This window comes from Eumetopias jubatus, unplaced genomic scaffold (assembly GCF_037043125.1).
Source record: "Eumetopias jubatus isolate StellerSeaLion01/CBP00866 unplaced genomic scaffold, mEumJub1_p1.0 scaffold_3, whole genome shotgun sequence".
NCBI lineage: Eukaryota > Metazoa > Chordata > Mammalia > Carnivora > Otariidae > Eumetopias > Eumetopias jubatus.
This window is the reverse complement of record NW_028274809.1, coordinates 85,516,758-85,529,448: the sequence shown is the minus strand read 5'-3', so window position 1 is coordinate 85,529,448 and position 12,691 is coordinate 85,516,758. Positions and strand designations below refer to the sequence as shown.

At 37.1% G+C, this 12,691-nt stretch overlaps 1 protein-coding gene across 12 annotated transcripts in view; it reads right to left on the bottom strand.

Annotated features, from left to right (window-relative positions):
• Positions 1-12,691, bottom strand: part of QTMAN (queuosine-tRNA mannosyltransferase) — a 449,054-nt gene that overhangs the window by 80,934 nt on the left and 355,429 nt on the right. For all 12 annotated transcript variants that reach the window (XM_088021722.1, XM_088021716.1, XM_088021727.1 and 9 more), the window contains one exon: positions 11,854-11,963. In XM_088021722.1, the coding sequence (XP_087877848.1) occupies positions 11,854-11,963 (110 nt within the window). The remainder of the gene's footprint in view (positions 1-11,853; positions 11,964-12,691) is intronic.

Here is a 12,691-nt window from a genome sequence, read left to right as displayed (position 1 = left end):
CACCATCCTGTCAAGCACCTTCTAACTTACTGAAGTGTGACAAATACCTAGCTAAGCATAAATAAACTCCCATGGACATTTGAAGAGAGGAGGTAGCATACCCATTTTAGAGGTCAGGGAAGGTGGATGAGATGAGTCATGGAAGATGGTTGAACTGTGACAGGTGGAGGAGAGAGGGGCTGTGGGTAGTGACATGTGAGCTACCTTCAGGGGACTGAAGTAAGACTAGGAAGGTAGTTGAAACCACACTGAGAAATCCAGATCAATGAAGTTGTACTTAATTTAATAAAGGCAGGGAAAAGGGGAAGGCAAGATGCACGAAGCCTTTGGAAGTTTAAGGTAGCAAAAGCTTACAGGATGGAACACTGGGCAACTGTAGTCAGCCATGCGGGTGGCTGGAATCAATGTGACAACCTCGATTGAGGGTTCTCAACTGCCTGAGGGTGGGAGTTGGGGTTGGGAATGCACATAGGTATCAGGATGATAAAGACTAAAATACGTTTTGAAAAAGCAGAATCATTATACTTGTTGTTTTCACAATAAGAAAGTGTCACTACATGAGATTTTTTCCAGAAAGTGTCACTATGTGAAATTCCCTTGCGGGTGGGACATGCACTTCATTTTAAAAGTTGACATACCCTAGTCTCCAAGGTCCCTTCTAGTTCTAACCTCTTTTGGGTTACTTTATTTTATGGATAAGTAAGCAAAGGCTAAGAGAGGTGGCACAGCTGATCAGTGGCAGAGTTGTAAGCAGACCCTGAACCTTTTAAATTCCAGGATAGAATTCATTCCATTGTACCGTATATCTCTGATGGTTTCCATTTCACAAATGTAACAATTTAGGCCAAGAGAGATATAGCTGGAAAAGTTCACTAGTTGGATCCAGATATTCACTCCCTATTCTGTTGCGATCTGTCAAGAGACTCCTGGGCTGATAAGACATTGCAGGAAACATGAATTTGTAAAAAGAGGCAGGCCTTCTACCATAGTCAAAGGACTGTTTTTATTGGGGCACATATTATTTTGACCACACTACACTCCAAATCATGACCATATACAACTACAGGAATTCAAAAGGACCGAAACACCAAAGCAAGATGCACAAGCCATATTCTAAGACTTCCTATCTATCAACCTTCTGTCATATACACATGTACAGGCTTTTAAAATTAGGGTCTGTTTCTAGTTTCCTATTGGTTCATTAATGTCCTGACTTTTCCCATTCGTTATTTAATTAATTTATCTATTTCCTTAAAGTTTTCCCCGAGTGCACATTTCTCATAAACTTTGAGGATTCCTGTTTAGGAAAATGAAAGAGCATTTTGCTTCAGTCATGTTTTCATAGTTACAACTTTTGAGAACAATTTCTTGAGAGATGTTTGGGAGCAAGGCATAGGATGGATTCCCATGGGATACATTCTTCGATGTGAAATCACCCAAACAAAGGGTATAATAACTTATATAGGAAAAATATTTTACATTGCCATCACTATACATGCAGATGTTTCTCCATAAACTGGCTAGTCCTCATTAGGATATGCCTTTACTTTTATTCTTGGGTCCATGTAACTGCTCTATCATATTCCCTGTATTTATACGTAACTTCGTTACTGGTAAAATCAGATATTTTTCCCCCAAATTTGGTTTAGTGTTGATTTCTTGGGATATCATTATCTCTATTGTTATTAGCTGTGTGACTATGGGTAAGTTATTTAACTTATGCCTTCGTGCCTTTGCTCATACATAGGGGACAGTGTACCTACTGAGAGGACTGTTGCACTATCAAATGGAATATCCGAGTACAAGCCCCAGCCTTGCACTGGGCACAAAGTAAGAGTTCAGTAAGTTACTGTGCTTACAACATGTTGATGCTTCTGTAAACCTTTATCTATTATATATATTTAAAATCTATACTTGATTTCTTTCATGAAATTTTTTTTTTGGTGCACTGTAGCTATTTATTTCACTTATTTTCTTGCTTTCACTAATAATACTATATTTTAGAGCTAGAATAAGTGTATTAATTTTTGTTATCTTAAGTTTGTTGGATATTGAATTTATATACAAATTGAGTTTATTTCTGAATTCTCTGTTTTGTCCATTGTTCTACTTTTGAATTTGTACTCTTTTAAAAGTTATCACCCCATACATGTTCTGAATGTGGTAGGACATGTTTCCCTTTGTTATTCCTTTGATATTCTACGCATTTATTTATTTATTTTATATGAATTTTAGAAGTATGCTGTGAAGATATAAAGTAATATTTTGGCATCTTTACTGGCATCTTGTTAAATTCTTAAGTTATCTTAAGAGATATTGTCATTTTTATTACAGCATTTATTATTTCCTGTCAGGAGCATATATGTCTACATTTATAGAATCTGCCTTACTTTCCCATTATTTTTTGTTGTTTTCTTCGGCACAGGACTAAGAGAAAGAAAACTTCTGTTTTAAATCATGTTCTTGGGAAACTGATTCCCCCAATCATATTCTTGGGAAAGTAACTATATGCTTATTTACAAGAAACATGTGAAGGTGGCTCTGTCCATTGAGAATCTACCTCAGATCCATGATCCTTAAATGGAGCCAATATCAATCATTTTCCTCAGCTATAAATTTGGGATGCTAATACTTGTTTGAATGTCTACTACACTGCCGTAAGGGTTATCAAGTAATATATTCAAAATAATTTGAAAATGTTCCAATATAAACCAGGGCATGGTATAATGAAACAATTATAAAAACATTTTTGCTTCCCAGACAATAAGATTCTAGAGGGCAGGAACCACATCTTCTACTCTTGGTATCCACAATATGACGACAGACCACGATAGGAACTCAGTAAATACTTCTATGTTAGGGGAAGAGGTAGGTAGTAATAACATTACAAAAAATAAAAGGAGAAGGAAAGGCTTGAGGAACGGTATGGTCTAGAGAGAATGCTTTTATTCAGTTTTACTGGCACATTTCTTTCATTTCATATGTAATACTCCTTTAATTCAACATTGATCCATATATTTATAAGCTTTCCTTCTGCTGCGCTCTCCCTTTAGCGAAATTTTATACCTTTATATTAATGTGATATAAGCGGTTTGCGTTCCTAGAAACTTTCTATTACATCCCTCCCCCCAAACCCTTAGGGTAGCTGCTTTTCTGAAAATGAGACGTAGCTGGGAGTGAAAAGAGAGATGGGAGGGGAGGGAAATGTTACATAATCATCCAACACTGACTCCAGAAGTAAGGAGCAGGAATATACCAAGATCACAGTTATAGCCATTGTCATGCCAGATACTAACCAGAAGTTTTCCATATACTGTTCTTAATCTCAAATTAAAGGTGAACCAGAAGGGTTTCTATCTGCCAGAACTGTAGCTCAGGTTTTTACTTTCCTTGAAACCTTCATGGTTCCCCAGTACCTAAAGCTAAAACTCCTTCTTCCACCATGTCTGCAGTTGGGAAAGAAGAGCCCTGCTATAAGGCTTTGGCTGTTCACAGAAAAAATTGTTTAGGATTATCATTTGTGGGAAATTATTAAGTATACAAACACATTCCACTGACTTGCTATCTTAAGTATTTGTCTTTTTTTTTAAACCATCAAGGGCTAACAATTTGACCCTGTCATGAGAACTGGTCAAAACTAAAATATTTGCATTGAGGAGCTTCTGGGTTTTTTGGCCCATTTGTAGCACGGAGTCTGATGGACGTTTGGTATAGCAGAATGATCTTTCAATTTTCTGAATTAAAAATAATTAAAATAATGTCGGAACTAAACTTTTAAGGTTCAGCATCATTAATGTCATCTTTGGATCCAAAATGCATTAAAGACTCACTCCATATACAAACTCTGAAGGGAAGTCCATGAATCATATAACAAAATCTGCCTGGTGGTTAAGAAAACACTTTCCCCCAAATTAATTTTGCTGAAATCCTCATTCTAACTCACTGAAGTGGGTGGGGCAGATGGTTTTATTGTTGTATCTCTCTTTCCCATCTCCCCCTTTGTATTGTACGATGGATTGACTGAGGTTAACGGAGAAAGCTACAGGACCCAGTCCAAACCCGATCTTCTGACTTCAATTCCTATAAATCAGGAGTTTCTCAATGTTGGCATTATTGACATTTTGGGTTGGACAATTCTTTGTTGTGGGGGGCTGTCCTGTGCATTGTAGGATGGTTAGCAGCATCCCTGACCTCTCCCACTACCTGTGAGTAGCACCCTGCCCTTAGCAGTTGTAACAACTAAGAGCTCTCTGGACATTGTCATATGTCCCTTGGGGGTGGAGGGCAAAACTACTCATGACTGTCACTATAACCTTTCCAGAATGCCAGGTCACCTGTAAGTGATAATTTACTCCATTCCCACAGGGGCTAATTTGACTTCCTATTACTCTGCCTTATGATACCTGGTTGCTAGATGTGTCTTCAGACACCAGCTAGCTTGCTCCAGTGAGAAGACTGTGGGGAGTACTCTAATATATGTTAAGAGTTCTTTACTCAATGGGGACAGACTCACTCAGATTAAGGTAGGCATCTTGGATGGGCTTGGTTTTCTCTCTGATCAGCCACAGATCATGATGCATATTAAGGAGCTGTGGTGGTCAACAGTGCTAGTCACCAAATATTTCTGTTCTTCCCCCATTCTGGGCCTAACTCAGGATTCTATTTCCTGCCCCCCCCCCCCATAGTTGTGCAGTGCCTTGCAACAAGTTCTGGCCAATGCATTGAGTGGAACCCTATGTCACTTTTAGGATAGAGCGCTGAATTGTTAATGGGAGGATCTCCTAGTTTTCTCTTCCATCTGGCATGGTAACTGGCAATGTTTGAGATGGTGGATGCTTGGGTCTCTCTGCAAGCCTGGTCCCTGAATCACCATAATGAGTAGAACACTATTGCCTACCTGTAATAAATATATAGCGTAAGTATGAAATCTTATGTTTCAAGCCATTGAGATTTTAAGATTGTCTGTTAGTTTAGCAGAAATCAGCTTATTTTGACTGATAATAGGAGTTGAAAGATGAGAAAAAACTGGAAAATAGATTTATATTAAATCAAGGTCTCCTATATAAAATAGAAAATATAATATAAAACCACTTAGAACTTCCTTAAGTCTTAGGGTTCTCTATTTTCAGTCACTAACTCTCTAGTACTTGAAAAGAGTTTCAATGTAGATTTCTACATATGTACTGATATGGTTCTCTATGCCAAACTCATTCTTTCATTCCTTCAGATAATACTTATTGAACACTAAATATATGACAACTATTATTTGGGGTATCTTTAAAACAAGGATGATTTTGTGGGCTTCCATGTAGAATATACAATGGTATTGGAGATAGACTGACGAAGTTGGAAATGTGGTTTCATAATTGGATGGATGGGTGATTTCAGGCAAGTGACTTACCCTCCCTGTGCCTTACTTTTCTCAGCAGTAAAATGGTAATCACAACAGTGAAGAGTAAGTGAGGCCATGCACAAAGTGCTTAGAACACTACCTGGCACATGCTAGGTGTTCAAGAAAGGACAGTTCTAATGTATCTAAGGAATGTTGTAGTAAGTGATAAATCAAACTCTGATATGGGATGACAAGTTGCAGACATCCCAGAACATGTCTGCTTTATTCACCATTTCATCCTAATTGTCTAGCATAGCGCTTGGCACAAAGAAGATATTTAAAAACCACTCACTGCATATGTATAGAAGCATGTAGGAGTGAGGAGACGGACTCCCTGGTTGGACTTCTAACCTGCCTGTCTCGCCCACGGTGCCCAGCTCTGAGAACCTGGAATAATCATTGTGCTAGATCTGTCTACTCTTTTGTAAAAGGAAAGGATGACACAGAAGAGCTAGAAACAATGTATCTATAAACTAGAATCATAATCTACCACACTTCCCAGAAAAAGGATTACAAAAACCTTATGACAATATAATTTGAAGATAATAAACATGCGTGAAAATAATAGTATGGAGACACTACAAAGTTGTTCTATTACAGTTTTAACATTTTCAAAAGAAATTTAATGGAGATTGTTTCATCAAAAGGGCAGTAAAACTCACTGGCATTAACATCATCACACAGATGTGCTAGATTTCCCTAAGAGATCTGTGGAGAGGGAAGGAGAAGGAAGTTGGAGACAAAGAAATTAATGCACAAACTTGCAACTAAAAGAGAATAAATTCTGGAAGTCTAATGCATAACACAGTGATTATAGCCAACAATATTATATTATATACTTCAAAATTGCTAAGAGACTAGATTTTAAATGTGCTCATCACAAAAAAGAAATGATAATTATGTGACACTAGAGAGGTGTTAGCTAAAACTACAGTGGTAATTATATTACAATACATAAATGTGTCAGATTAACATGTTGGACACCTTAAACTTACACAATGTTATATATGTCATATCTTGATTAAAAAAGAAAAAAAAGACTAATGAGTGGTCCTGCAGTCATATATTAAGCCTTTCTTGGTTTTCCAATACATCAAGGCTTGTATGTGAAAGAGAAAAGTTTAACTTACAGGCAGTGCAATCAAAATGACTTAAGCCTTCAGTCTCAGTCTTCCTACCTATCAAGTGGGATAATAATACCTACTCCATTGGGCTTATCATGAGCATTACAGTAAATAATGTGACAAAGAACCATGTAAGAAGTAAACTGTCAATAAACAGTAGCAATTAATAGCATAATAATAATTACTGCAATTATTTATAAGAAAACTACTTCTTTACAAGTGTTAATAGCATTGAGAGTAAGTACTCTGGCTGATATTACAGAGTATGTAAATTGGCTTATGGTATGGGTTTTAGATATGCTAATGTAGCATTCAAAAGAGACAACAGGCAAAGAAATGTATGCTTGCTAGGTAACCCTTTTGTGAAGTTGGATGGTGAGTTGGGGAAAAAAAATAATGTTTAAACTTAGAGAAACGGTTCAGAAAACAAGAACACAGAAAGCCATTAGCATAGCAGTAAAAAGTACTACCTAGCTATGTGACCTTACTTAATTTCTCTTTGCCTCAGTTTTCACCACCTGAGAAAAATGGAGACAGTAATACTGAACAAGACTGTTATGAGAAATTAGACTTAATATTTGTACATTGTTTAGAACAATGCCTGGGATACAGTGAGTGTTATGTAAGTGTTTGCTAAACCAAAACAATAATAAGAATGGCTGAAAATACATAAAATGGCCTGTTAGGAAAACTTTAGAGTAAAGATTGGCAAGGTGGCCTTCTAGGAACACAACCTGGAAAGCTACCAGGCTCATTTGTCCATACAACAACTTGGAATCCTCTTATGTACAAGGTGAATTGCTGTAGCCATGAAGAAAGCTGACTCACATTTGGAATGACAGAGATGGACAAGAGGCTAAGGCAAAAAGAGCCCCAGTTGAGACTGGAAATATCATAGATAACATGATACCCCTTTCTGTGGGCTTCCACAGCATGCCCTAATTATTTCACAACACCTTGGGTACCTGTTAATTGTAATGTAAGTATCTGCCCAAGGCAGAGCTCCCTGAAGGTGGAGGCTGAGTCTTGTTCACTGTGGAATTCCCCTCCTACAGTGCTCAGTAAGTATACGCTACCGTCAGGCCAAAGTTGAGTAATAAGATTAGACCTATAACGACTGAGCACTCAGTACCTGGGCCCCTGAGGCTCCACACCCTACTTTTAACCCTCCGTACTGCTCTAAATAGCTCAGTGTTAATGAGGGGGAAGGGAGACTGTGATCCTAAGAACATGGCCCTGTGTAAAATCCTAGTCTTTTCTGTAGTGGTGGCTTGAAACTAGCCAATAGTAAAATTGGCTGAGAAGCCTTCTGCTTAGGGACTTCCTCCAGTCACACTTCTCAGTCCATCCACAAATACCTCAATGCTGCCGCAAACAAAACTCACCAGCTTTGTAAATGAGCAGAATTTTTCTTCCTTCTTTCTACAGCTATCCGTCTTCAAAATTCCTTTCTGTGCTTTCCTTGAGAATATCTCTGTCCTACATCCCTCTCACTAATCTCTCAGCCACCACTTCAAGAATCACACTTGGGTTACCACTGTAGTGTCTTACTGTGAATCTGCCTACATACCACTGAAAGATAAAGCTTCCTAAAATACAAGTTTCATCACATTTCTTTCCTGTTCATGATCTAGGTTCCTTATTTCTTACTTTTACCTAATCTACTTCAGTTATCAAGAACCTCTATACTTTGGTTCTAGTCTACCACACTTCCTACCAAAGCTTCCAAACTCATTCTGTGAGATTAGCATTACTCTGATACCAAAAGCAGAGGAGGACACCACACACACACACACACACACACACACACACACACACACATACATTATAGGCCAATATTCCTGATGAACATAGATGCAAAAATCCTCAACAAAATATTAGCAAACTGAATTAACAAGACATTAAAAGAATCATACACCACGATCAAGTGGGATTTACTCCAGAGAGGCAAGGTAAGTTCAACATCTGAATACCACTCAATGTAATACACCACTTAACAGAATGAAAAATAAAAATCATATGATCACCTTCATAAATGTAGAAAAAGCATCTGAAAAAATTCATTACTCATTTATGAAAACTCTTAACAAAATGGGTATAGAGGAAATGTACCTCAACATAATAGAAGCCATATATGACAAACCCACATCTAACATCATACTCAACAGTGAAAATCTAAAAAGTGGAAAGCTTTTCCTCTAAGATCAGAATCAAGGGTGCCTGGCTGGCTCAGTCAATAGAACATGTGACTCTTGATCTCAGGGTTGTGAGTTCGAGACCCACGCCGGGTGTGAAAATTGCTTACTAATAAGATTTTTTTTTTTTTAAAGAATTTGCCTAAGATCAGAATCAAGACAAGGATGTGCACTCTAGTCATTTTTATTCAACATAGTACTAGAAGTCCTAGCCATAGCAGTTAGACAAGAAAAAGAAATAAAAGTCATACAAACTGGACAGGAAGAAGTAAAATTGTCCCTATTTGCAAATGACATGATACTATATGTAGAAAACTCTAAAGACGGCACCAAAAGCTGTTAGAACTAATAAATGAATTCAGTAAATATGCAGGATACAAAACTGATGTATAAAAATGATTTTTATACACTAATAACAAACTATTGGAAATAAAATTCAAGAGAACAATTCCATTTATAATCACACCAAAAAGAATGAAATATCTAGGAATAAATTTAACCAAGAGGGTGAAAGACCTATAAACTGAAAACTATAAAACATTCGTGAAGAAACTGAAGAAGATACAAATAAATGTAAAGATATTATATGCTCATGAAATGTCCATACTACCCAAAGCAATCTACAGATTCAATTCAATTCCTATCAAAATTCCAATGACATTTTTCTTTTTTTTTTTAAAGATTTTATTTAGTCATTTGACAGAGAGAGACACAGCAAGAGAGGGAACACAAGCAGGCGGAGTGGGAGAGGAAGAAGCAGGCTTCCTGCGGAGCAGGGAGCCTGATGTGGGGCTCGATCCCAGGACCCCAGGATCATGACCTGAGCTGAAGGCAGATGCTTAACGACTGAGCCACCCAGGCGCCCCTCCAATGACATTTTTCACAGAACTAGAGCAGGTAATTCTAAAATGTGTATGGAACCACAAAAGAACATGATACCCAAAATAACCCTGAGAAAGAAGAACACAGCTAGAGGTACCACACTCCCCAATTTCAAACTATAGTAATCAAAAGAGTGCAGTATCAGCATTAAAACAGACACATAGATCAATATAACAGAATACAGAGTCCAGAAATAAACCCACACACATATTGTCAATTAATTTACAACAAAGGAGGCAAGAATATACAATGGAGAAAGAATAGATTCTTCAACAAATGGTGTTGGGAAAACTGGACAGCTACCTGCACAAGAATAAAACTGGAGCACTCTCTTATAACACCATACATAATAATTAACTCAAAATGCATTAAAGACTCAAATGGGAGACCTGAAGTTATAAAACTCCTAGATGAAAACATGGGCAGTAAGCCCCTTCATATCAACCTTACTAATTTTTTTTTTTTTTGGCTTTGACTCAAGAGGCAAGGGAAACAAAAGCAAAAATAAGCAAATGGGACTACATCAACCTAAAAAGCTTCTTCTGCACAGCTAAGGAAACCATCAACAAACTGGAAAGGCAACCAGAGAATGTGAGAAGATATCTGTAAGTCATACATCCAATAAGGGGTTAATACTGAAGCTATATAAAGAACATGTACAGCTTAATGCCAAAAACAAACAAACAAACAAACAAACCCATACAATCTAATTAAAAAATGGCAGGGGATCTGAATGGATATTTTTCCAAAGAAGACATATAGATGACTAATAGGCACATGAAAAAGATGCTCAACATCACTAAGCACCAGGGTAATGCAAATCAAAAGCACAATGAAATATCACCTTACACCTCTCAAGATGGCTATTATCAGAAAGACAAGAAATAACAAATGTTGGTGAGGATGTGCAGCAAAGGATATACTCATGTACTGTTGGTGGGAAAGTAAGTTGGTGCAGCTACTACAGAAAACAGTATGGAAGTTCCTCAAAAATTTAAAAATAGGACCAATATATTATCCAGCAATTCCATTTCTGGGTATTTATCCAAAGAAAACAAAAATGCTAATTTAAAAAGATATATGTGCCCCTATGTTCACTGTAGCATTATGTACAATAACTAAGATATGAAAATAACCTAAATGTCCAATGATAAATGATAAAGAAGATAAAGAAGACTTGGCACACACACACAGACACACACACAGACACACAGACACACACACAGACAGGAATACTACTCAGCCATAAAAAATGACATCTTGACATTTGCAACAACATGGTAGACTTTGAAGGCATTATGCTAACTGAAATAAGTCAGACAGAGAAAGACACATACTGTATGATTTCACTTACATGTGGAATCTAACAAAACAAAACAAACAAACATAACACCCAGACTCATAGATACAGAGAACAGTTTGGTGGTTGCCAGAGGGGAGTAGGGTTGGAGGTGATATGGATGAAGGGGATTAAGAGGTACAAACTTGCATTTACAAAATAAGTAAGTCATGGGGATGTAATGTACAACAAAGGGGTACAGTCAGTGATATTGTATGAACTTTGGAAGGTGACAGATGATCACTAGATTTATAGTAGTAACTGTTTCCGCAATGTATACAAATGTCAAATCACTATTGTACTAATATTATAACTGATATAACCCAAACATGCCCACTGAGGATGAGGGCGAAGGAAATGGCTCTGACGAGGCTCTGTGTGGCATTAAGAATGAGAAGACCTGCTGCCATCAGCTTCAGATTTTTGTGTTTCCACAACTCATTGAAAACGGCATGGGCCAATGACAACTAGATGTAGACTGTGGGCTACTCCACATTACAAGTCTGATGCCAAAATGCTTTACACAGTCCACCTAACAGATGGTCATGTATTTTAGCCGTTATCAATGTGAGTAGGATTCAAACCAGTGACCTGAGGGGTGAGAGGTTGTATATCCAATTACAAATTCCCACTTTCCTTAAGCGTTAAGATGCCTAAAGCAATATATTTTATTTACATCAAGTTACATTCTATAAACTATATTTGATAAAAGAGATGACTTCACGTTCTCAACTTAAATCAAAGAATGCTTACTTAAGTATTTTTTTTTAATTGAATCACACTTTAATGCCATCGTTTAATCTTTCGGTTAACAGTGCTCATCTTGATTATTCTAACAAAGGGAAACATGGAAATTAATACTTAAGTTGTAGAGCTTATGTCATCTATAAAATTACACATTAGAAAATTCAAAAAAGATACCTGGGACATCTGTGAAGGTTTCTCCAAGGACAGACACATGGAAATTGAGTCCTAAATCCTTAAGGTGCATTAATACTTTGAAAAAACTCTCTGGATCTTTATCATGCTCCCTGGAAATAAACACACAAAATATTACTTGTGAAACCTTAGGGTGTGTTAGAAACAATATTTTCCCTTTTCACAGTATCAATTCCTTTTGTGGTCTGTTGCTAGTTAAGGGAGCCTCGGGCATCCAAGCGGAGATTTCCCCCTATAACCTTAAATTGTAGCATCAGCATTGAGTGATTTCATGAATGTAACTTCTCTCTCATGAATCAAAACCCAGTTCTTTTGAAATCTTAAGGCTCTGCAGCCTTTTATTAAAGGAGAAATCTATCTTGTTTTTCACATTTTTTTGGTTAGACTATAGAAAGTCTAGTGTATTTTCCTTTCTCTAAAATGGTTAATTTTCCACTTAACATGGGTTTTTAACAAAAGAAAAGACCAGTCTTCAAAGGACGATTCTCTACTGATCATGAGAATGTACCAAAGATGTTTTTCATTTTCATGGGTCTGAATACCTTCCTCTCACATTTACTGAGCCCCTTTGTGCCCACAAGGAACGCACAATTTAGGGAGCAAGATTACAGACTCTCTCACTAATCTCTCATTTTAAATAATTGAATGGAGAATTATAAATACATCAAAAGGGGGTAGGCCTGAGTCTAAGTCCGCTGAGTATTAACTCAGGAGTGGAGGTTAGTCAACTCATAAAAGAATAGTAATAAAGATAATTCTTTCATTTAGCAGAGGCTTTGAAAAACATGGATTATTTTTGTTTGTTTAGCTTGTCAGTCTT